This window comes from Protobothrops mucrosquamatus, unplaced genomic scaffold (genome assembly GCF_001527695.2).
Source record: "Protobothrops mucrosquamatus isolate PMUCROS unplaced genomic scaffold, P.Mucros_1.0 scaffold2617, whole genome shotgun sequence".
NCBI lineage: Eukaryota > Metazoa > Chordata > Lepidosauria > Squamata > Viperidae > Protobothrops > Protobothrops mucrosquamatus.
Window position 1 is genome coordinate 185,607 of NW_015388671.1, and position 26,741 is coordinate 212,347.

The window sequence follows — 26,741 nt, forward strand, 5'->3', positions numbered from 1 at the left end:
CTTCCCATGACAAGCGAAGCCAAGATTTTAGTAAACCGTGATTCCAGTATTGGAGGACAAAACTCCAGAACAATCAACACACATCCTACAGTTGTTTGGCAGAAGACGAAAGTGCTTTTGGACACACAAACTGGGCTGTGTTCTTCTGTCATTTGACCTCAAGGGAAGGAAAACATTTGGAAGAAAAAAAGTTTTGACATTTTCCCAGCTGAGGCTAAGTTACAAACATTTCCATGTTCTTTATGGTAACTCTTTGGAGGAAAAGACAGTGAATCCTTGTGGATTGACTCAGTTCCCCTTCTTGGAAATTGTTGGCAATCTTTGGACCCTGTTCAGCCTTGGGAAGCTGTGATGGGGCTGTGAGGCCAAACTGATTTCCCACTGGATCCTGTGGGAGTTGAGGAAAAGGATCCTGAGGGGCTGAGAGAAAAAGCCCTCCAGGGAGGAACTGAGTGTGATATAAAAGCGGTGACGGAAGCTGACCCAGCACTGTGAATGGCTGCCAAGGATTATGACCACTTGTTTAAATTGCTTATCATCGGAGATTCGGGTAAGAATGCTTGTTTTTTCATTGTCATCCATCTTCAATCTTATCTAACTCTGTCCTTCTGTATTTGTTAGATTTTTTTATCCTGCCTTTACTACTTTATAAGTAACTCAAGGCAGAGAACATACATAATGCAGGTAGTCCTTGACTTACAACAGTTCGTTTAGTGACAGTCCAAAGTTACAACAGCACTGAAAAAAGTGGCATGACCGCTTTTCACACTTATGACCACTGCAGCATCCTCATGGTCATGTGATCAAAATTGATTCATATCTATGACTGTTCCACTGTCCTGGGGTCATGTGATCCCCTTTTGTGACCTTTTGAGAAGCAGAGTCAATGGGGAAGTCAGATTCACTTAACAACTTAACAACTGCAGTGATTCACTTAACAACTGTGGCAAGAAAGGTAGTAAGATGGGGCAACTTAAATGAATGTTTTACTTAGCAACAGAAATTTTGGGCTCAATTGTGGTTGTAAGTCGAGAAATACCTGTTCTCTTTTTTCCTCCTGTTTTCCCCACAACAACAACCCTGTGAAGTAGGCTGGGCTGAGAGAAAATGATTGGCCCAAAGTCACCTTAGTCGAGTGCCCGAGGCAGGACTAGAACTCACATTCTCCTGATTTCTAGGCCAGTATCTTAACCACTATACTAAACTGCCTCTTGCTGGTTCCCTCCCCCCTCCAAACATTATTTCAACCGTTTTGCTGTCTTTTTTGCACATTTTCAGATCTTCCTACCACTTTTCATGCTAGACTTATCTGTTACTCTTTTGCCATTTTCATTCTGAACACTTAGCCTGGTTCTTTCCAATTTTTCTGCCTTCGTAGACTTTTATGTCAATCTTCCATTTTCTTCCTCCAGTTCATTGTGAGCACTTGGGATGGGCTGAATGCGTCCCTCCCTCCATATATAATCTCCTTCTTACCTGTACTTTATTTTTGTTCTTTTGTTCTTCCCCACCCTTTCTGCCTTGCTTTCATTTCTGCAAATATCTCTGGGCAGAATAAAGATCCACACAACTCTGAGGGGAAATCATTGGACCAATGATTTACTCCTTAATTCTACCTCTCTTCTTGTTCTTCACTACTTCTCCAGCACTGGAGATGGAGGATCCACCCATGGGTTATGACTGTATTCCTGCCCAATCAGATCAAGGCAGCCAAAGTTGTCACGCCCGTCCTGGACCGTAGAGATCCCAGATTTTGGCTTGATCTCGCCCAGGACAGACGTGAAAACTTGGCTCTTAGGCAGGTATAGTCTTCCATTGGGGGATCGTCCATTTTATACCTTTCTAGCTGGGATTTTACTCCTAATTTAATTCAATTTAATTTAATTTAATCCTACAGGAGAAATTTAATTGATGGGGGGGGATATTCTTGAAGGGGCTCCTTCTTCCTCTCCCCTCTAAAGCATTAACTTCAGACCGGCAAGACAAAGAAAGTTCCTTTGTGCCGGCTGCTTCTGAGGACTAACGGCTGTTAGTCCTCCGAACTTTAAAATTTAAAGGGCAATCTCCTCTCCACCGGAGCCTGCGGAGACAGCTCCGAGGGGAGCCAGAGCAAAGGGACGATTTCCTTTGTATCCAAAAGAATTCAAAACCCCAGGATTTCCAGAACTAACCGGAGTCCCCTCCAGTATCTTTGAAATCTTTATTCCTCGGTCGGGGAATCGCCGATCTGAGAGCGCGCGCGCTTCCCCCGCTCAGCGCCGATCAGCTGCTCAGCAGCTGACCGGCAAATCAAGCTCTGCGGCGGGAAATTTAAGGTCCGTACTTGTTGTTTCCTTGCTTTCTCCTTCGGAGTCACCTCTTGTCTTTGTTAGCACGATCGCCATCTTGGACAACGTGGTCCCCGGATCGGACCTTTACCTAATCAAATCTGATTACTTGTAATCAATTGTTTAAATTATCTGGAACAATTCTTTTATTAATTTGGAAATTGATTAATTTTAAATTAAGTAGGTAATCAGTTTGGAACGGATTACCAGTTCGGAAACTGATTACCATCTATCAATTGAATAATAATTAAATGATTATTTTTAATTAATTAAGTGATATGGTATAATAATTAAATTATTATTTTTAATTAAATAGTGATTAGAATCTCAATCACCCGATCAAGGGGGTGATTTATTGGGAATTTATTTCTTGTGTATTTGAATTAATTTATTACTTAATTAATTGAATTAATAATCAATTGATAATTAAACTAAATTAACTAAATTAAGCAAATTAGTTAAGTTGATTAATAATTGATGATTGAGTAATTATACTAATAATTAACTGGAACACTGAGACTCCCTTTACCTAGGTCTGGTGTCTCTCCAGGAATTTTCTAATCAGACCTATCCAAATTGGATGAAGACAAGGAGTGACAACTGGTGATCAGCGCTCATCTGGATACCAGACGCCCCTGTAGTGCGCCTGCCATCGTCCAGAACAAAACCAGCCGGATTCCAGACGCCCCCTGTTGAGTGTCTGTCCTTATCCGTGCCAAAATATAGTGGATTGCAGACGTACCTATTAGCACGCCTGTCCTCATCCACGCAACAGCCTCACCTGGGTTACGGACGCACCCTTAGCGCGCCTGTTCCTACCCAGAGTGCATTTTCTCCGGATACCAGGAGCTCCCTTTCGTGTTCTTGTGCCATTGGAGTATGGGCGATTCGGGCCCTGCAGCTAAGAGCGCTCTGCCATCCTCATTAGGACTACCTGGTCTGGAGGGCGCGGAGAAAACGACGACCAGAACCAAGGTAAGATCTACCAACAAAAGCTCAAAAAGAGCAGACAAACAGACTGAGTGGAGACACCAGGCCTTGGAAAGGGAGTTTTCCAAGGCGCAGAAAAGGGCCAGGCTGGAAACAGCTCAGTCCCAGGAGTTAGACCTGGAATTGCCCCTAGGAGCCCCATCTCCCTTGGGTATCTGGTCAGCGGGGGAATCCTCACATTCCACCGCACAGTACGGATCAAGCGAGTGTCCGTCCATCCTTCAATCCATTTCTACAAGCGTTCCTCAAGGAACTCCCAAAGCCACCTTTACTCCTACGGCTGCAGGCTTGCAGCCAAGCGAGACGGGGTACCTTCCAAATGAGGACCGCCTTGCCCTCTTAATTTCTCAGGCAGTTGATAGAGCCCTTGATGCCAGGATCCTGACTCCCAAGCCAGTAAACGCAGTTTCTCGCCACACACCACATCTGACCAAGGGCTACGACAACCCTCCCTCCCCAGGTGGGTCATCAGTCTCTGAGACTTCCTACCTTACTCAGGTCGAGACCGAACACGAAGTTCCAATGTCCGAGGAGGAGGAACTTCCCCCAGAGGCACCCTCCTTTAGTGGGCTCTTCAATCCATCCTTCTTTGTCACCTTACTCCGCAAGGCCACATCCACAGCTCACCTCGGGTCTCAATCCTCCTCAACCAACGTCCCAGCTGACCCGGACGCGGCGGCAGACCCATGTTTCGTTGAAACTGTAGCAACTCAACATCACATCCCCTGTCCCTCACTGTTCTTGAGGACAATTCGCAGACAGTGGGCATCTCCGGCCTCCCTCCCTCTCCCGAGTAACACTGACAAAAAATTGTACAGTGTTGCCAGGGAGTTGGAAGAGACCTTGGAGGTACCGTCCATAGACGAACCATTGGGGCCCCTAGTATCGCCCACGGCTATCTCGGGGGATCCTTCGGAGGCCCTCAAGAATGAAGATCGTAAATGCGAATACACCTTTCGCAGAACACACCAATCATCTGCTTGGGCGATCAGGGCCGCAACCTCCGCCTCATTCTTCAATAGGTCCGCCCTTCGCTGGCTGCGACAGCTTCAAGCCCGGATCCCAATAGAGGATACCCGCACGCACCAGGACCTTAGCAAAATGGTGGCAGCCACCGAGTATGCCTCGGACGCAACTTTCCAGGCTGCCAGGTTCTCATCCAGGGCTATGGCGTCCAACATTACAGGCCGCCGTATGTTGTGGTTGAAAAACTGGCAAGCCGATGCTAAAACCAAGTGGAAGCTGGCAGCAGCTCCATATCAGGGAGGTAGATTGTTTGGCGATGCCCTGAACCCCTACCTCACAGAGAACAAGGACAAACGTAAGATACTCAAACATGTCCTCAAAAGGCCGGACAAACATCCCACCTATTACTCCCAGTGACAAGCCTTTCGTACAACCAGATACAACTATACACAATCCTTTCAACCGTCTCCAGCCAGACAGGATAGACAGGACAGACAGCCTGATAGGCAGACTCCCAGATTCAGGCAGCAGTTCCAAGGCAAGCGGCCCTTTCGGGGGAACAGCAGGCCGTTCCGCCGCTCCAAGTGACAACCTATCAACACCTCCCATTGGGGGCAGACTCTCCCTATTTGCCCACCAATGGGAGGTCACAACCACGGACATCTGGGTGCTCAACACCATTCGTCACGGTCTTTTCCTGGAATTTATATCCAACCCTCCAAATCGGTTCCTCTCTTGTCCATACCCCCGGAACCGAATAAGGAAAAGACTAATGAACGAAGCTGTTCAACACCTATTACACATAAAAGCCATAGAACTGGTACCACTGGACCAGAGAGGTCAGGGATTCTACTCCATCCTCTTCATAGTCCCCAAAGCTTCAGGGGGATGGAGGGCAATTCTAGACCTCAAGAGCCTAAACCTTCATCTTGCATATCGCAAATTCAAAATGCAAACGTTACGATCCATCTTGGGAAGTGTAAGGAGAGGGGACTTCCTAACGTCCATCGACCTCACAGAGGCGTATCTCCACATTCCTATTTCTCTGGCCCACCGCACGGTTCGCATACAAGGGGCGCCACTTCCAATACAGAGCGCTCCCATTTGGTCTATCATCGGCACCAAGGGTATTTACCAAGATCCTGGCGGTTCTAGCAGCTCATCTAAGAATGGTGCCTGTCAGAGTCCAATGCTATCTGGACGACATCCTAATCCAGTCATCGTCCACACGGTCGGCCATGTCGGACATCGATCTGGTGCTAAAGCTACTCCAGGCCCACGGGTTCTCGGTAAACTTTCCGAAGAGCCACCTGAACCCCACGACAAGGCTGCTACACCTCGGGGCCATCATAGACACCGTAGAGTGCCGGGTATACCTATCACAGGAGCGTCGGGACAGCATACGGGAGTTAGTCCTCCAAACACGCAGAAGTCGGGTGGTATCGTTAGCCAGCCTGTCTCAATTATTAGGGAAGATGATCTCGGCCATAGCAATAGTTCCATGGTCCAGACTCCATTCCAGGAGGCTGCAATGGTTCATGCTTCCATTCCAGAGGCAGAACCTCAGCGCATCCAGGAGGAAAGTCAAGCTACCGCAACAGGTATCACAGTCCCTCAAGTGGTGGCTATCACCAGCCATGACCAGAGGGTCATACTTCAAGGAACCAGACCGGTTGATAATCACAACCGACGCCAGCATGTTTGGCTGGGGAGCACACCTACAGTCGCAGTGGACCCAGGGACGTTGGTCCACCAGGGACCTCCATCACAGCATCAATTGGCTCGAACTAAGGGGAATTCACTTGGCACTCTGCCATTTCCAAAACCAGGTGAAGCGTCGGCACGTATTAGTCCTCACCGACAACGTTGCAGCCAAGGCACACGTGAACAGACAGGGAGGCACACACTCTCAGATTCTCCTGAGAGAGTCTCTACTATTAGGATCATGGGCAGAGCACCATGTAGCATCAATCAAAGCCGATCATATCTCAGGGAAAGCAAATACCCAAGCCGACCTCCTCAGCAGGTCAACGGTGGATCACTCGGAATGGCGCCTCCATCCGAGGATCTTGAGGGAAATTTGCCACCGCTTCGGCCTCCCGCTCGTGGACCTCTTCGCGTCCCCATCCAACACTCAACTGCCCCGATTCATGTCCAGGTTTCCCTCAAGGGGGGGTGGAGAAAACGGACGCCCTCCGGAACCCATGGCCACAGGGTCTATTGTATGCCTTCCCCCCCACCCCTCCTTCCAGCGGTGATACGCAAGCTCCTTCGGGAGCGAGCGGAGATTCTCCTGGTGGCCCCATACTGGCCGCGGAGACCTTGGTTCGCCGACTTGATGAGTCTCTCTGTCACAGATCCTTGGCGAGTTCCCCCAGAAAGGGTCTCCCTCAGCCAGGGTGTTATCCTTCACCCAGACCCTCAGTGGCTCCAGTTAGCCGTCTGGCGCTTGAGCGCTCGATCTTATCAAGGGGATTTTGCTCCCCAGGGGTCATCTCAATAATCCAGGCCTCTCGTCGCCCAGCCACGAACCGCATATACGAGGCTTCGTGGAAGAGCTTCCGCTTATGGTGCTCTGAGCGACAGTTGTCCCTCCCAGAACTCACAGTACCACACATCCTGGATTACCTATTAAGGGGACTAGAGAAAGGGTTGGCCCCAAGCACATTGCGCAGACAAGTCGCCGCTCTGTCCACAGTACTCACTTGTGCCTCAAAGGAGCCCTTGGGCCGTCACCCATTAATACATTCCTTCCTAAAAGGGGCCACCAACACCAGACCCCCTTCCGTGCACAGATACCCTTCATGGGAATTACCAAAGGTCCTGAAGGCGCTCACGAAAACGCCCTTTGAACCCTTAAGTACGTGTGACATCCGCTACATGTCTCACAAGGTGGCCTTCTTAGTGGCTATCACATCTGCACGACGCATCTCCGAACTGGCTGCTCTATCGATCCGGGATGACCTGTGCGTCTTCCTCAGGGATAAGGTAATTCTCCGTCTCGATCCCACCTTCGTCCCGAAGGTCAACTCTCTCTTCCATAGGGCACAAGAGATAATTCTACCGGACTTTTGCCCTCACCCATCACACGCCTTAGAACGTCAATGGCACACTCTAGATGTTCGCCGGGCACTTCGGTACTATATATCACGAACAGCCGAGTTCCGTTCATCCGAAGCCCTATTTGTTTCCTTTTACTCCTCCAACAGAGGTAGGAAGGTCTCTTCTTCCACAATAGGCAGGTGGATACGGGCATGCATAGCCGAATCTTACCAGGCCGAGTCATTGCCAATTCCACGGCGAATTACAGCTCATTCCACTCGCAGCGCAGCCACCTCTGCAGCATGGGCCACCCAGGCCTCCGTTGAGGAGATCTGCAGGGCGGCCACATGGGCTTCACCATCCCCTTTCATTAAACTCTATAAGATAGATAGCTTTGCCTCAGCAGAGGCCTCCTTTGGCAGGAGAGTTCTCCAACAGGTCTTATGCCAAAGTGCCACGCTGGACCAGTCTACTACCCACCCTCCGGGACAGTAGGCTTTGGTATGTCCCATGGGTGGATCCTCCATCTCCAGTGCTGGAGAAGGGGCGTTGTCTTACCTGAACGCCTTTTCTCAGCACGGAGATGGAGGATCCACTCCCTCTCTCTCCTTTTTCCTTGGGTCTTTAAAACCTGGGTTAGTTTAGTTTATGAGCCACTACGTCTTGTGTCAGTCAATGGCTACGCTTGCGGCAAAATCTGGGATCTCTACGGTCCAGGACGGGCGTGACAACTTTGGCTGGCTTGATCTGATTGGGCAGGAATACAGTCATAACCCATGGGTGGATCCTCCATCTCCGTGCTGAGAAAAGGCGTTCAGGTAAGACAACGCCCCTTTTCAGATACTCTAATTCTCTATAGCAGGGGTGTCAAACTGCTGGCCCGTGGGCCGGATGCGTCATCCGGAAGCCACGCCCACCCCATTGCAGGCAATGGCAAAATCGCGACATAACGTGACGTTGCGAGTTTGACACCCCTGCTCTATAGTACCAACCTTAGCAACTTTAAGATGTCTGGACTTCAATTCCCAGAATTCCCCTCCTTGCATGGAATTCTGGGAGTTGAAGTCCAAACATCTTCAAGTTACCATAGTTAAACACTGCTTTATAGACTCCACTGACTTACAGAAAGATCCATTAAATATGTTAAAGGCTGAATTTTATTTTAGTGACATATTAATGGTTTTCTTCAGGACTTAATTCAAATTGTAGAATTCCCAGCATCCTTTGAGTTGTAGTTTTCTCAACCATGGAATGTTTTCATTTGGCTTTAGTGATGAGGGAACAATCTCGGTAGTTTCCTTCCTATGTTTTTTATTGTCTTGAGATTGTTGACCTACCCTCTCCAAGTGGATGGCCTCCAGGCATGCTGGGACTACACAGCCAGACTGACTTTGAATCCTGGGAGTTGTAGTTCAAGTGCATCTGAAACTGAGAATGGCTGATTATGATTCCTCAAATTGTTTATAATACTATTTCCTGCATTTATTGAATATATAGGTCATTTCCTGGGTAGTTATCTTAAAACAAAGCACAAATGTACAAATAAAAGCTATTGATGCATTATTAACATTTAAGGATGACTTTAAAAAACTGAATAGCAAAAAATGCGGGTGGAGAAGCGGGGTGGAAAATTAAGATTAAGCAGGATGGACTTTTCGATTTTCACCCGATTATAACAGCCCTTTCTCATTGGCCATATGTTTCACATCCTGTTATAATCCTGTAGCTCTTTACCTAAGGGTAAGCTGAATTTACTCAAAGATATTAACTTTTAATCACGTACAGCAGGTGTATCCAACCTTTTGCCTTGCCTGGGCCACATTAAGTGAAGAGGAATTCTTTGGGACTGCATATAAAATATATAATACAGTTAATAAGATGGCTCAGCAGTTAAAGATGCTGAGCTTGTCAGCTGGAAAGCTTACAACCTGGGTTCGAGACCCGAGTACTTTCGTTACTTGCCCCAGTTCTTGCCAGCCTACCAGTTCAAAAGCATATACAGTAAATGCAAATAAATAGGCACCACTTCGGTGGAAAGCTAACAGTGCTCTGTGCACCTTGACGTATAGTCCTGTTGGCCACATGATCATGGAAGCGTCTTTGGACAACGCTGACTCCCTTGCCTAAGAAACAGAAATGAGCACCACCCCCTAGAGTTAGACACAACTGGACACAGGAAAACCTTTACCTTATAAATAATATTAAAAGTTTATGATCTTGTGGGGCCACATTACTAGCTGTCCAGGGCTGCATGCAGTCTGTGGGCTGCAGGTTGGCTACCCCCCAATGTACAGGATTACACTGCTACTTTCTTTACATAGACTTTTCAGCTTTTTAAAGAAAGTTAGAAATTAAAGAAATCAGGCAGGTGATTTGGGGCCTTCCAGATATCTTAAGATTTTGTCCCTCACCAGCCTCAGCCAGCTTGGCCAAATCCAGAGATGGATTTATAATCCAAAACATCTGGAAAGCAGCAGATTGCATATGTTGGGGCAAAACTATTCCATTCAACTCATCTGGTTAAGTCCCATCTTTTGTTTCCCAGGCTGTATTTTGAGCTCTAGTGTTCTTTGGCCATAGCTTAAAAGCTTGGCTTCCTGCTGAAGATGGGGCTGCCAGCAAGGAGAACTGGGGGATTTGCACCTGCTGTGAAATCGGAGATATTAATGTGGATGTGGAATTCCTCAGTTTAGGATGAATGATTGATACAGATGGTATTGCAGTTTGTAGACACATTGTGGTCTGCCACAAACTGCTGACCTCACACAGCTGCTTGGGAAAGTTTGAGAATGAGAATGAGGTGGGAACTCTACCTTCCAGCTGACTCACTACAAAACCAAGAAGTGGAAAGGAAGACTGGTTGGGACAGACTTGTCCAGTTGAGGCTGAGCTGATCTTCCTCTGCTAGCACAGGTAGCTGTCATGTTACAATTATTTGTTTAGCGACCATTCAACAGCACTGAAAAAAAAGACGATCAGTCATTGCCCTTACAGCATCCCCATGGCCACGTGATCAAAATCCTGGCAACCAACATATATTTATGACAGTTGCAGCATTCCAGAGCCATGTAATCACCATTTGTAACCTTCTCAGCCAACAACCAAAATCAATGGAGGAAGCTGGATTTGCTTAACAACTGCATGATTCACTTAACAACTGCAGCGATTCGTTTAACAGCTGAGGCAAAAAATGTAGAAGTGGGCACGACTCCCATAACAATTGCCTTGCTTACAGCAGAAATTCTGGAAACAATTGTGGTTGTAAGTTGAGCACTACCTGTAGTACAATCGTCCAGAAATCTTTTCCTCTGAAAAGTCACAGGGGTGTTGCAAACGGAACTGTGACAGAACTGGATTACTCTTCCTTTGTTATTATATTCTGTTTGAAAAGGCCCCCACATGGTCTTAGCTTCTCTCTCCAGTCGGAAAGCCCAGAGAGATGAAGATTTCAGCGCCTCACTTTCTCTTTAGGCCCTTTGCAAGTGATGTGGCTTATCTTCTCACTTTAGGGTTTTGGGAAGTTTTAATGGCTTCCTCTGTTTGCTTTCTACTCTTGATAAAGCTGATTTTGAGGCAATCAAAGTAAGATTAGTAGAAGCAGCAATCTTGGTATGAGTTCATGCATATTTCAATGTATTCAAGAATCAGGGTTTGCTCCAACCTGGCAATCATTTCAATCAATTTTGCAGCTACTAAGATTGTGGGCTGAGCAGGGACAAAAATAGCCAGGGAAATGATTGAAGCCTGGGAAACGGGCTCCTTGTCAATCAACATGAATGCTGATTCACCACCAGCTTATCAGGTATTTAAGAGCCTTTGGCAGCATAGGGAAACAACAGCCAATGAGTTAATATTCTGCCATCAACATCCAATCAATAACTAAAAAGCCACACACAACCAGGCACTATATAAATACTACACATAGAATAACCCAAAGCACACATTCTGCTAGAGAGAAGTTCCCTGAGGATGGACTCCACCATAAGTCTGAAAGCTCGAAAGAATAAACCTCTGGTCCCGGTTACTGACCCAAATTGGATCCTGCAATATTATCCTGGGACACGTATATTTGCCTTCATTTGTGAAGAAATTGATTCACGATACAGTAGAAATACAAATGAAGTCTCCATCAGTTGAAAGTAGATGCTGGCTGCAGGAGAGAAAAGTTGATGAAATGATTGATGGATAGATTGGCATGGTAAAAAGCTGGTGCAAAAAAGGGTGTTGATCTCTGGCGATCACATTTCAGTGGTGGAGGATCCCAGGTTGTTTGGTGGTCTTCCTGGGATCTGCTTGGATCAGGTTGCTCCAAGACTTGTCTGATTTACAGCAGATTTTAGGATTTAGATGCCTGTCACGTAGTCATGGCCCTTAGTACAAATAGGCACGCTAAATCAGAGGGACTGGCTAAGAAGTACTGTATTTGGGGGCAGAAACAGGTTAACCTTTATTAAAATGTATTCATTGGCAGATGGGGGCAGGGGGTCTTCTATTCATGTGATAATTCACATAATCAAATCATTATGGGAAGAATGTAAATTGGGTCATTGGCATCAGTTTTCTTTGCATAATTATGTCATTGTGCTAATCAGTGTGGAAAATTGGTCTGCCCCTTGTGAAGGCCATTGAGTCTGAAAGAGGGCAGATATTTTAGAACTTTAAATATGGGCTGGAGGGCGTATTTCTTAGGTGGGTCTAAGAAAACAGTTCAATTTTGGTCACCATGATATAAAAAAGATGTTGAGACTCTAGAATGAGTGCAGGGAAGAGCAACAAAGATGATTAGGGGGCTGGAGGCTAAAACATACAAAGAAGAGTTGCTGGAATTTGGGTATGTCTAGTTCAGGGGTAGGCAACCTTGGCTCTTTTATGACTCGACTTCAACTCCCAGAATTCCTGAGCCAGCCATGCTGAGGAGAAAGGGAGAGGTTTCCATGCTGAGCCATGCAGGCTCAGGAATTCTGGGAGTTGAAGTCCACGAGTCATAAAAGAGCCAAGGTTGCCTACCCCTGGTCTAGTTTAATGAAGAGAAGGATGAGGGGGGACATGATAGCAGTGTTCCAATATCTCAGGGGCTGCCACAAAGAAGAGGGAGTCAAGCTATTCTCCAAAGCACCTGAAGGCAGGATAAGAAGCAATGGATGGAAACTAATCAAGGAGAGAACCAATCTAAAAATAAGGAGAAATTTCCTGACAGAACAATTAACTTTGCTTGGAATAGCTTGCCTCTGGAAGTTTTGTTATGACCCAGGTCAGGGGTAGGCAACCTTGGCTCATTTATGACTCGTGGACTTCAACTCCCAGAATTCCTCAGCCAGCCATGGCTGGCTCAGGAATTCTGGGAGTTGAAGTCCACGAGTCATAAAAGAGCCAAGGTTGCCTACCCCTGACCCAGGTGGTCAAGGCGAGGCAGGCCTTTAGAGAGTCCTTTATTGCAGGGCTTTTCAACCAGTGGTACGGGTACCACCTGTGGTACATTGGCACCTGGCAGGTGGTACGCGGCCATCCTAAAAAAGTAGCGGGGGAGGGGAATGAGCTGAACCGGTGGCAGCACTGCACAAGCCTGAGCGAGAGACGGCTGGAGCTGCAAGGCTGTCAGGGCTCAGTGGAAGCGCCAGGATCAGCGCCAGGCTCCAGCTGGAAAGCAGCACTGATCCTGGTGCTTCTGCTGAGCCCAGAAGACGCGCAGCTGGAATGTTGCAGCATCTCCAGGGTCTTGTGATTTATATTCAGATGCTTGGCAACTGATTCCTATTTATGACGGTCACAGTGTCCCAGGGTCATGTGAAGTGACCAAAACCTGCTGCAATCACCCAGCAGACAAGGGGAATAAAAACCAAACACCCCCCACCCCACCCCCGCTGCCAATCCTCAACAGAAATGCTCACAACAATGGAAACCTCGGACAGGAGGAAGAGCGTCGCCTGGTGGGAAGGCGACACCTGGTTTGCTCGGTTGTGGCTTGGGGGGCACTTTTTTCAGTGCCATTGTAACTTCGAACAGTCACTAAGCGAACTGTTGTAAGTCAAGGACTATCTGTACTTTATCACTTTTTTCCCTTTTTTTTTTTGGTCATCAAGTTTTTGACACCTTGCTAGGCGACTGGTGGTACTCGGATGTTACCTTATCCTAAAAGTGGTACAATGGGTGAAAAGGTTGAAAACCCCTGCTTTATTGTACTCAAGAAGTGTTCTACAAACTGCCCTCCAATGACCAGTAAGGCTCCACCCCATGCTACCTTAAAGGCAGCCACCCTCAATCCCCCAAACAACAACCCATATATTACCAGGAAAGTCCACAAGGCAAAGTCCAGGCATAAGACAACTGGCAGTCCTCAGGGCAAAGACAAGGGCAAAGGCAGTTCTGAAGGTAAAGCAAAGCAAAGGGCAAAAACAGTCCACAAGGCTAGGGCAAGACAAACAGCAGTCCTTAAAGCAAAAACGAAAAGCAGTCCTCAAAGCAAGGTGAAAAGGCATGAGTCAAAGCTGGGGGAGTGTAATCCAAAGCTAACAATTGTTCCTGGCAAAGACTAACACCTCACTGCTTCTCCTAAAGTCATTCCACTCCAGGTGTTCCTTGTGAGGAGGGATGGGGCAGCCTTCTCCCGAGTAGCTTTGCAGCCCTTCTCTGGGCTTACCTCCACCCCGCTCTCCGTGCCCTTGAATCGGTGGAGGAGGCAGCCGTTCCTCATCAGAGGAGATCTGCCTATCAGCACCACTACCTGTCAGCAGCCGATCCGTGTCTGTGAAGGCAAGCAGCTCTCCGTCTGGTCGACCATCTCCCCCAATGCCCGAGGAGCCTGGGACAGCACCGTCCTCACCCCCTGGCCTCTCCAAACATGCCAAAGGAGATGTGCCATCTCTGTGAGATGGTCCCGGTTCCAACTCCTCCTCCTTCGAACCAGGCTCCGATGGGGCCACGACAGTTTTGGTTCTCCATCACTGGAGGTTTTCAAGAAGAGATCAGACAACCATTTGTCTGAAATGGTATAGAGTTTTCTGCTTGAGCAGGAGGTTGGACTAGAAGACCTCCAAGGTCCCTTCCAAATCTGTTGTTTTGTTAGTTCAAAACTTAGTTGTTAAATCTAGAGTGAAATCTGAAGTGGGGTGGCAGCAAGGCTAGATCTTGGGTTTTGTATACTTCTACGTTGGTTCAATTATTTGGGTGAAAAGGTGGGAGAAAGGCTTGCTAAATTTGCAGTTGAAAAACATGAGTGGGACAGTTCCTATTCTGGAAAACAATCACTGCATTCAAAATATCTTGATAAGTAGATCAGCTGAATAACATCTAGAGCTGAATAACACCTAGTAGTGACCAATGCAAAACTCTTCCCTCAGGAAACCAAAATAAAATGCACAATTATAAGATGGGAGATAGAGGATCGATAAGAGGATTTGTGGAAAAGATCTCAAAACAGTTGTTGACTGCAAACTGCATATGAGTCAGCAGAGAGATAAGACTGCAAAAAAATGTAACTACAGAGTTTTGCATTGGTCACTACTACTAGGTGTTATTCAGCTCTAGATGTTATTCAGCTGATCTACTTATCAAGATAATTTGAATGCAGTGATAGAAGCATCATCCCCAGATCAGTGTATTCTTCACTGATACATCACTTTCAGTGTTGTGTTCCTTTCTGGGCCCCACATTTTAAAGATTCAGAGAAATTATAGCAGATACAGGAAAGGGTAAGTCTTTAACTTACGACCACAATTGGGACTGGAATTTTGGTCGTAACTCCTGATAGTCATACATTGAGGCTCCAGGTGACTGAACCCAATTTTACAACCCTTTTTATGGCACTTGTAAGTGAATCATGTTGGCCATAAGTCCAAATCCATTCTCCTAAATGGGTGTTTTTTGCCAGAAATAAAAGAAACCCGCAAAAAAATGTCACAAATCATGATCATCATCAGAGCATCAAAGATGATCAAGGATCTGGGAGGCTAAACTGTACAAGGAATGGTTAAGGGAACTGGATATGTCTAGTCTAATGAAGAGAAGGACTAGGGGGTGACATGAAAACTGTCTTCCAGTAGTTGAAAAGCTGTCACAGAGAAGAGGGGCTCAATCTATTCTCCAAAGCACTAGAGGGCAGGACAAGAAGTAGTGGATGGAGAATTATCAAAAAGGGATCCAACCTGGAACTAAAGAGAAATTTCCTGACAGTAAGAAAATTAATCAGTGGACAGCTTGCCTCCTGAAGTTATGGATGTTCCATCGCTGGAGGTTTTCAAGAAGAGATTGGACGGCCACTTGTCTGGAATGGTATAAGGTCTCCTGCTCCAGCAGGGGGTTAGATTAGAAGACCTCCACGATCCCTTCCAACCCTATGATTCTAAGATCTGGTTTGGCTAGGGCTAGGCAGAAGAGAAAAGTAATTGATAGGCCTTGGATAGTCTGTCTTTCGTTACTGTCCCTGAGATGACAATTTTGGGAACTAGTTTCCATATATCAGTGATCTAGGATTTGTAGGGAAAAAAACCTCCCACTAAATCTTGGCTTAGAATTGTGACTACAGGTAGTCCTCGAGTTAACAACCATTTTTAGTGAAGGTATAACAGCACTGAAAATAGTGATTAATGATCATTTTTCACACTTAGGTCATGTGTTCACCTTTTGCAACCTTCTGACAAGTAGAGTCAATGCGGAAGCCTGATTCACTTAACAACTGTATTACTAGCTAACTGCAGTGATTCACTTAACAACTGTAGCAAGAAAGGTCGTAAAATGGGGCAAAACTCACTTCTTCTGTCTTGCTTAACAATAGAAATTGTGATTGTACGTCAAGGAATACCTGTACCAGATTTTCAGAAACATTTTTATTCCTCATGATGGAAGATACTTGTAGAAATCTTGTTAACCAATGTCTTCATCCATTGTGGTGGCCAACCGCTTACCACAGCCTTTTCAACCTGTTTTCGCTTCACGTGAGTGTACTTCAACTCCCAGAATCCACCAGTGAGCCACACTATTGCTTGAGATAGGACATTGCTGCCTGAGGAATTCTAGAAGTTGAAGTCCAACCATCTGAAAGTGGCTAAAATTGAGAAAAATTAAAGTTGAAATCCAAGCATCTCTTTGGAGAAAACTCTCCTTGGGGTATCTCCTTTCATCCCTGGTGAGGCAAGGCTATATGTTACATGAAAAACAATCCAGTGATGGCATTCATACATAAGCAGGAATCCCAGGTGTAATAAACCATGAAACTCTAGATAACCTAATTACTTCCATTTTCTTCTTTCTAGTAGGTACTATGTCATAATAGTGTCAAAGAAGAGAATTTTGTACACCACCTTAACACAGCTTTGTGGATAGGAGTGCTCAAACAATGAAGCTAGTTAAAATGAAGGCTTGTTTTTTAGGAATCTTGGTTTCCTTGGGTGTGTTTAACCCAGTAGCCTGGTTTTGGGCATTCTGTGAAGCTTTTCTGTGTCTGGTTATGTCATGTACTGTAAAAATAGAGAAGTTGCACGTATATACATGCAGCTATCTTACATTGTGGGATACAAACGCCACAGATTCCTTTCCTGTTATGTGTTGATGGTTCTTCAGAAGGCTCCCGTGGAGAGGAACAGAGAGGGCTAGAAGAGGGTCATACAGCTGCAAGCTCTTTTCCTCTACTTATTGTTTCCCAGCTATTCCACCACCAAGTCTCTTCAAAAATTAACATGTCAGGAAGATAACAGAGATGGGGTAGATGGAGAACAGCTGCTGTGATCCCTTTTCATTTGAACTGGAGAGTCCTTCTGAAAGTTAAATTATCCCAGTGTTGCAGAATGGAGCGTTGGGTCAACTTTCCAGCCAGGCAGCCTTGCCCTTGTTGTAGAGACTCCATTCCTTGACTATTTTCTTATTTTGTTTTTTGTATGCCTCTAGCAAATTCTTTGCATTCCATGGCCTTTCAGCTTACTCCATCTTCATTAGACCATTTGGGAGGGTTGCTCCTTCACCTCCTTTCTTCTCTTAAAAGTTTGTTCTTCTGCAAACATTTGGTTTCCCCTGAGTCTGCTTGATATTTCTCTCTTGTGGCTCAGTAGCCGTATTTTGTGCTCTTTCCTGGTGGCATTCCTGCTAAATTCAGTGCTAGGAGGAGAATTAGATTTCATGTATGGCCTTCATCAGTTTGACTAGCATATTCTCTTCCAGTTTTTTTCTCTTCTGTCTGTGGCCATTTTCGGTGATGAAGACTAGAACTTTCACCTGTAGGAACCCGTCTGCATCTTGAGTTACTTTACAAAACAGATTACATGCTAACTACATTGTGTGAAAAGCCCAAGCCATCTTAGGACAGAATAATTAAAGAGAACAGCCATGCTCAGATGTGGAGAGAGTCTTCAAAAGCTGGCGGTTTTTAAATGAAAAAGGACGATATGCATTCCCTGAAAAGAATTCTGTGTAATAAGTAGCCAGGCTCTACATAGCTCAAGGAATATGAGATTCATACAGTGGCTAAGTAAAATATGCTGAGTTTGGTTTGCTTTAGCATGCTACATGAACTCAACTGTCATGGTCGGCAAACTGATTTTTGCATTAGTGCAAGGGTATCCAACCTTGGCAACTTTTTAAGATTTGTGAACTTCAACTCCCAGAATTCCCCAGCCAGAATTCTGGGAGTTGAAGTTCACAAGTCTTAGAGTTGCCAAGGTTGGACCTCCCTGCCTTAGTGTGTGGGATGCACTCAGCCAATTCTAGTTTGTCAACAAACCAATAACCAAGGGTAATATATATATATATAGTAAAAGTGTGCTAAAATGGCAGTTCGGCTGAACGTCATATTGAATGACGTGGAGAGCTAAGAGGCTCCTACAGGAACCAAAGGAAATCAGCTGGCACACAAAGGGACCTAGCTGGTTTGTGAAATCTGGGAAGAAAAACAGATTTCCGTCAGTGTGTATATACTGTATGTGTGGGAGAGGGAGAGAGAAAGAGATGGCCTAGCATACAGCCAAGATCAGCCAAGAAAGCTTGCTCTGTGGAACTCAATCTTGGCTTATCTCCCACTGCAGCTTTAGAGACTGGAGATGCAGTTGTGTACTCTCAACCTTCACAGGAAGGGGTCTGTTCAAGAAACTATGAGGAAGGAAAGGAAAAGAACTGGAGAAGTTGATTTCCAGGGTTATGTCAACAGGTGACCTCAGAAGTTGCCAGAGAGGATTTGTGTCCCGTGACATCTGTGGTGCCACCCTTGATTACTTTAAGCCAGAGTATCGAGGTGTGCCTTCCCTCTTCTTCCTGCTCATAACCTTTCAACTTCCTATTTAGAAGCAAAATTTTGTGACTACTCAGCATCACACTGATCTAGTTATTATTTATCCTGTTCTCACCACTGCCTGAGAGTTCACATCCACTGCATGGAAGATAATCCACAATCTCTGATGGTCCCCCCTTCCCCCCAATGCTGTGCAAGTTTCTCTTCCAGTCCTGTGGTTCCCCCCCCTTCTTCTCCTTGTAGTATGACACAATAGGTTAAGACAGGAGTGGCCCTTTTTGAATAAATACTCCAAGGTTGTTTGCTTTGGGCGGGAAGCTTCTCAGCGGCTTTGCTGAGGACCATCTGTTGCACCAGAGGCCGTTAAGAAATGATGGGGAGGATTAAACTCTCATTTTGTGTTTGGGTGATTTGTTCCCTTTTGTTTCCTGTCCAGGGGTTGGCAAAAGTAGCCTTCTGTTCCGCTTTGCAGATAACACCTTCTCAGGTAAGGAACTGCCTCCTGCATCAATGATCATTGGATGGGTTGGGAGACCTGATTCTTGCTGTGCACCAAAAATGCTGCAATAATGAGTCCAGCCCAGTCCAGGTCAAGCATCTTTGGATAATATGGATTCTTGGCTTTAACATCTCATTTTTAAAAGCAGTTGCTACATTGTAATGGGCCCACTAGAGAAGACTATTTTAATGCAAAGATGCAAAAAAAGCAGGATAGCTGCGCTGGTCTGTGAAATGCAAAAAAATCACAATGCCCAACTGGGCAATTAGGAGGAGCAGAAATTCCACAAACGAGCCTGTGAGTTTCTCAGATATTTTTCTCAGGTCTGTTCCGAAGAATGTAGAGCAGTGGTTCTCAACCTTCCTAATGCCGCAACCCTTTAATACAGTTCCTCATGTTGTGGTGACCCCCAACCCCCCATCCAGCTGGCCGGGGAGGGGGGGCAGGAAGGCCGCTCCGCTGGCTCCGCCCAGCCTGGTTGGAGAAGCGCCCAGGCGTGGAGAGGGGGAGAGAGAGCGAGAGAGAGAGAGAGCCAAGAGGGTGACAGCGCCGGCAGAGCTTAGTTCAGCCTCCTCCACGGAAAGGGCCACGAAGCAGCGCCGCCTCCCTTAGGACAGGGGTAGGCAACCCAAAACACTCAAAGAGCCACTTGGACACGTTTCCCACCGAAAACAAAACACCGGGAGCCGCAAAACCCTTTTGATATCTAAAATGAAGATAACACTGCGTATATCCTTTTTTACCTTTAATGTATGTATGTATGTATGTATGTATGTATCTGTGTTTGTGTGTGTATATGGCCTAAGGGATTTTAAAGGGGTTTTAATTACTTTTAAATTTGACGTATCTAAATATTTCTTTTTAATCAATTTTTAATTAGATGTATATGTTAGTATTTTAATCATTGTCAGCCGCCCTGAGTCCGCAAGGAGAAGGGCGGGATATAAATGCAATTAAATAAATAAAATAAATATAAAATAAATATATAAAATAAAGGTAAACAAGGATATATGCAGTGTTATCTTCATTTTAGATGTCAAAACGGTCTCTCTCTGTCTCTCTCTTTCCTTTCTCTTTCCTTTCTCCCCTCCCTCTTTCCTCTCTCTCTTTCCTCTCCCTCTCTCTTTCCTCTCTTTTTTCTCTTTCCTCTCCCTCTCTCTCTCGTGCCTCTTTTTCTCTTTCCTCTTTTTCTCTCTTTCCTCTCCCCCTTTCTCTTTCCTCTTTCTCTTTCCTCTCCCTCTTTCTCTCTCTCCCTCTTTCCTCTTTCCCTCTTTCCTCTCTTTTTCTCTTTCCTCTCCCCCTCTTTCTCTCTTTCCTCTCACCTTTCTTTTTCCTCTTTCTCCTCTCTTTCCCTCTTTCTCTCTTTCTCTCTCTTTCTTTCCTCTCTCTTTCTCTTTCCTCTCTTTCTCTTTCTTTCCTCTCTCTCTTCTCTCTCTTTCCTCTTTCTCTTTCTCTCTGTTTCCTCTCTCTTTCTCTTTCTCTCTCTTTCCTCTCTCTTTTCCTCTGTTTCTCTCCCTTTCTCTTTCTCTCTTACGGCAGCATCGTTGGGGGTCCCCGCTGCCCCCGGCCCGGCCTCCGCCGCGTCCTCAGCCGAACAGGCGGGGAGGGGGAGCAGGACGTGAGGCAGCGGCTCCGGTGGCGGCGGCGGTGGCATGGCTGCATCGTCACGGGTCCCCGCCGCCCCCGGCCCAGCCGCCGCCNCCGGCCTCGCCCTCCGCCCATCTGATGGAGCCGCGGTGGGGGCTGGTGCCGCGCGGCCCCTGCCAGCCCCTCCGCAAGCCCGGCTGCTCCCCCCCAGGCACCCCTCTTGTCCTGGCACCCACCCGAGCCACCTGGGGGGCAGCAGGAGGAAGAAGGGGAGGAGGAAGAGGAGGGCAAAGAGATAGAGGAGCGGTGTCTCGGTTCCTAAGACCATCGGAAATATGTGTTTTCCGATGGTCTTAGGCGACCCCTGTGAAAGGGTCGTTCGACTCCCAAAGGGGTCGCGACCCACAGGTTGAGAACCGCTGATGTAGAGACTCCCTCCCTGCTTTGTGGCACTTTAATTGGTCACAATAACGATATTGCCCAATTGTGGATTGCGTTTTTTTAATTTAGCCAGCGTTCTTTTATTCAGTTTTGCTATACAAAAAAGCAAATTGTCCTATCTGCTCTAACTAAATGTGTTTGTGTGCTGATTGTGTTTCCCTGCTAGGGGAATGCTGTAATTGAATACTTGCTGGTTTAAGATTGTATGTCTTTGCAAAGTATTGCAACATGAATTCTTTTCAAAATAAATTCCTTCTCGTTTGTCCCTCCATCCTGCCTTGGTTGAGATACTTCTCTCCATTTTATTTGGCTAGTTTTCAGTGTGCAAAGTCAGATTGTAATTTGCCGGTTGGCCAAACTGTTAAATGACCAGTAAAAACCTGCCAAAAATCCAGACTGTATTGATTCTCTCTCATAGCATTTATTTTGAGCAAAATTCCTGTATTTTCCTGTTAGAAATAGGTTGTGCCCATAACTGATATTAGAATCCTGAAAATTCTAAGAATATTATATCTCTTTTTTCCCATTGAGTTATTCACTGGTCTCAGTAGTCCTCAGGTTAACGACCAGTCATTCAGTGGCCATTCCAAGTTACAATGGCACTGGAAAAAATAGTTTACTAGTCCTCATGCTTACAACTGTCGCAACATCCTAATGGCCACATGATCAAAATTTGGGTACTTGTCAATCAGGGTGTATTTACAACATTTGCAGCATCCCCGAGTCATGTGAACACTATTCGTAACTTTCCCAGCTGTCTTCTAACACAGGGGTCCTCAACCTTGGCAACTTTAAGACTTGTGGACTTCAACTCCCAGAATTCCTCAGCCAGCAAAGCTCTGAGTCTTAAAGTCTTAAAGTTGCCAAGGTTGAGGACCCCTGTTCTAACAAGTAAAGTCAATGGGGGAAGATGGATTGGCCTAATGACTGTATGATTTACTCAACAACTACACTGACTCACTTAACTATGACAAAAAAGGTGATTAAAAATCAGGTGCGACTGTCTTTAACAATCACCTTGCTTAGAAACAGAAATTCATCTCCCAATTGAGGTTATAAATTGAGGACTACCTGTCTTTGATCTTTTGAGTGTCACAATGAAATTTCTAACCCTTCACAATCCTGACTATTTTTTCCCCCTTAATAATAACAAGATTGGATCACCCTTCTCTTTTGCAATAATGCATCATAAATCCTAGCTTTAATATTTCTGGGTTTGTGCCATTTTTTTTACTGTTTTCTGATTTCTTTTAATTCTTTCTTCTTTCTTCCCTGTGTCTCTCCAGGTAGCTATATCACAACAATTGGGGTCGATTTCAAAATCCAGACACTAGTGATTAATGGAGAAAGAGTGAAGCTGCAAATCTGGGATACGGCTGGACAGGAACGGTTCAGAACTATTACCTCCACGTAAGTCTAGGACACGAGGTGAATGGAGTGGTAGGGCCTGAATACTGAAGAGTGGGGATAAATTGATGAGAGGCCTATGAGAGAGCCTAGGTCAGTGGTGGCGAACCTATGGCACGTGTACCAGAGGCGGCACTCAGAGCCCTCTCTGTGGGCACCCGTGCCGTTGCCCCAGCCCCGCCTCCCCCCGCGGCCCCCTCCTCACCAGCAGCCCCCCCCAGAGAGTCGCCCCCGAGTACGGCCCGCGTGGAGCAGCACAGCCAAGGACCTGGCAGCTGGGCCACAGGGACAAGACTCCACTGTCGCGCCCCGTCGCGCGCAGTTGATGCTGCAGGGCGCGGGCGGAGGGGGGGCTGCCATGGCACTGCTGGGCTGCCTGGGTGATCTGCCGTGGGCCATGGAGGCGGTAGGTGGCCCTGTGGGCGGGCGGGGTGCCGGGGTGGAGCGGGGCGAGTGGGAGGCAGAGTTGGGGGCGGGGCAGGGCCAGGTTTTGGGCACTCGGTCTCTAAAAGGTTCACCATCACTGGCCTAGGTTTTAATTAGCTAGTCAGCAGTAAGCAACCTTTTCACATGATGATCCTCATTTACAATTTTGCAAGGTAAAATAAATAAAAGTTCAAAAAATTGTGCGAATGTGCTTCCTTAAAAAGCTACAAGATTTTTGATCCAGAATGAGAAATTATTTTAAAAAGTTGAATACAGGCAGTCCTCGGCTTACGACCACAATTGAGCCCAAAATTTCTGTTGCTAAGCAAGACATTTTAAGCGAATTTTGCCCCATTTTACGACCTTTCTTGCCACGGTTGTTAAGGGAATCACTGCAGTTGTTAAGTTAGTAACAGGGCTGTTAGGTGAATCTGGCTTCCCCATTGACTTTGCTTGTCAGAAGGTTACAAAAGGTGATCACATGACTGCGACCGTCATAAATATGAGTCAGTTGCCAAGCATCCAAATTTTGATCACATGACCATGGGGATGCTGCAACGGTCCTAAGTATAAAACGGTTATAAATCACTTTTTTCAGTGCTGTTGTAATTTAGAATGATCACTAAATGAACTGTTGTAAGTTGCGGACTGTCTGTACTTAGACAATGTGGTGGGATTCTAGCCATTTTTATTTTTTTATTATTTTAACGTTGGGGGTGTCTTCCCTCCTGAGGTTTTATGGACACCTCAGGGCTAATCACTAAACTAAATGTAACTCTTGGTGGGGCTACAGAACTGCTTCGAAACCTCTCGCTGAAGGAAGGAGAAAGATAGAGAATTATTTTCTCAGTTCAAAGCAAGTCGTTGTTTCATTTTCTTTGGTGCAGGTATTACCGCAACACCCATGGTGTCATCATTGTTTACGATGTGACAAATGCCGAGTCCTTTGTTAATGTCAAACGTTGGCTGCATGAGATTGGGCAAAACTGTGACAATGTGTGCAAGATTTTGGGTGAGTGGTTTTGTTACCAACCCGTCTTCCCCCTCATCTTTCAGTTCAATGACTGAGGTTGTGAGTCTTCGTAATTCTATCACATTACATTGGAACCTGATAGGGCTAATAGAAAATGCATGAAATTTTCTCCAATAGTTTTTATTCATACCGGAAGCAGAGGAAGTAGATTGTGAATACTTCATGGTGTCCTGCTTGTTTCTCAGGGGGTGAGGTATTTTTCTTATTTCAGGAATATCCAAACTAGAAAAGTATCTTCAGGGGCATTGAGGTTTCGGCCTCTTCACATGTCTGTTCACATGTTTACAATTGCTTAATTCTTCTTGGTTGCTCTAGAAACAAACGTAACTCCAGAGATATCTCATTGAAGGTTAGCTATGGAAACCTGATAGAAGAGTCTTTATTTATTTATTGCAATAGTAGCATTGCATTTGAGGAATTTTTTTGAGTTGCTATGGTTGCATCTAGGAGCAGGACAGGCAGTATTGTGTTTCCATTCTCCTTGTATTTCAGATTATGAAGCGCCGATTTGGGCCATTTGAACAAGTTTTTGGTTGGGGAAAGTATTCTACCCTGTCTTGGTACGTTCTTCCTCAATGCAATGTTCCAGCTACTTTATGTTGGAACTACAACTCCCACAATCCTCATGTTTGTTAGGACTTCTGTAGGCCCTGCCTACTTTGCAAGGTGATACTGTGGTGGGTCTTTGAGGATTGAAGATAAGCTGCTGGATCCACTAACTAATGCTTGGCCAAAGTCTGAACATTTGTCACATGCCTTTCACTTTGATATGAGCGATGGCTTACGACAAAAAAAGCATTGTGGTTTACTGACTGCAGGACAATTCTTTCTTTAACTTTCTTTATCTAATACTGCTAACTATTAAAATCTCTCAGCGGGTTTATAAAAGGGTAAAATAAAAATTCAGTTGAGATATTGACATAGAACTAAACCCAGTGACTTGGATTCCTAGAGAAGAAAAGATATGATATTTTTATCTCACCTTTCCCTAAAAACTCAAATGTAACAAAGATGAATATATTGCTTATAGAAAATTGTCCTAAACAAAATTAAAGCTAGTTTTTTTATCACATTGATTTACTTGCTTTATCCAAGAGATGAAGAACTAATTGGTCATCTGTTGTGGATTAGAAGGCCAAGTAAATATGGAATTTTGGCTTTGCCTATTGCAAAAACTGAGAGACCTTAGTTAGGGTTAATTCTTGCTTTGTTTGCTGCATTGTTCTCTGGTAAGCCAAACCAAAACCCTCTGTCTGCAAATCATTTAACCAAACTATGAATGTCTTGTTACCACAGCCACTCTAGTGAGTGAAAAGGCAAGTCGCTCTTCCATCTTAAGTGATTAGTTCACAGAATTATCTTCTTTAGAGTCTTTTCCCCAAAGTGTAAGACAGAAAAAGTACTATTTAATATTATCTGCTTACCAGTGCCTTTTAAAATGGGACACATGGAAATTGGGGCATTTGGACAACATATGCTATGCCACTGAACTGTGTCTTTGTGCCAAAATCCTTTTACACACATACAAAAAGGATCACTGCAGAAATCATTAAAAGGAGCCAGGTTGAGCTGCTCAAGATTAGGGAGAGGACTATAGCTTAAAGACAGTCTCATTGGTCTTAAGATGGGATAGGTTCAGAATGAAGACACAGTGGGCCTGAATTATCTGCTGCTTGTGCAGAATGTATCCCATAGTATATTAAAGGATTTGGATTGTTTTCATTGCTCTAATTCGCCTCTTCTCCTATCCCCTCAAATCAGTGGGTAATAAATGTGAGGACCTGTCACGGAAGCAAGTAGAGACAGCTGATGCCCGGCGGTTCAGTGAGCAAATGGGAGTGCGGCTTTTTGAGACCAGCGCTAAGGAGAACCTCAACGTTGAAGAGGTAGAGGCAGAGGTGGTTAGGAGGGCAAAGGTGGGAAGGGAAACGGAGGCCTTCGGTGTTTCCAGAGGGGGTGGCTGGGGCTTTGGGCTGAAAAAAACCTGATAAGATTTTTCAGTTTCCTTCCCCTTGTATATTCCATCCATAGATGTTCAACGCCATTACCACCATGGTGCTCCGAACGAAACAGGAAAACCTGGCACGGCGGCAACAGCAGAACGAGGTTGTCAAAATCAACAAGCCCAAAAAGAAGCCTTCGGTCAAGAAATGCTGCTGAAGGGACAGCCCCTGTAGATGCCCTTTTCTTTTGGAGGGGGGGGATGAACTGTGGGGAGTTGGGTGGGTGAAAAAAAATCATGGCTCATGTGATGTTGGGGATGGGGCTTCTGGATCTTGGTCAGAGGGGCAGGAGAACCAGTATGAATCCTCCTAGCCCTGGAATTCTTCTGTTCCCCTTCGCTGGGGAAGTTGCATTGTGGGGATAGAAAGCCAAATTGAAGCACTGCGTTCCCTGCCTGCTGATAGGTTGGGGTGGTGGTGTAGGTCGTGCTTACAAAAAGGGTGGGTGGGAAGTACCGAGCAGCATTAAAAAAAAAAGACTACTGAAACAAATTATTACGGTGATCAAAATAAAGAGAATGTGGGGCATAGCTGAGCCCAAAGAAATTGTCCTTCTCCCCACAACTGAAAAAAACCCCTCTTCTCTACAGTGATGCCTGCTCATTGTATTTTATTTCTCCACTTCTGGTCTGATGGCTGGGTGCTGGAATTGCAGAATACAACCGATATTCAAATTTCACTCATGGCAAGAATGCTGCAGGGTGAGGTAGAAGGTGGGCATTACGATTATTTTGGCGCAAGCTCGTCCAGGCTCTGTAGCTGTGCCTCAGTTTACATAATAATAGGAGGAAGTGGAAGAAATCCAGCA

At 45.7% G+C, this 26,741-nt stretch overlaps 1 protein-coding gene across 1 annotated transcript; it reads left to right on the forward strand.

The window, feature by feature from the left end:
* The first annotated feature begins 312 nt into the window (after nt 1-312).
* LOC107296054 (ras-related protein Rab-35-like) lies at nt 313-26,120 on the forward strand. Its single transcript, XM_015825397.1, has 6 exons — nt 313-550; nt 18,974-19,024; nt 22,351-22,474; nt 23,785-23,909; nt 25,692-25,816; nt 25,962-26,120. The coding sequence occupies exons 1-6, from the start codon at nt 496-498 to the stop codon at nt 26,088-26,090; spliced, it is 609 nt and encodes a 202-aa protein (XP_015680883.1). The 5' UTR covers nt 313-495; the 3' UTR covers nt 26,091-26,120.
* The last annotated feature ends 621 nt before the right edge of the window (nt 26,121-26,741 follow it).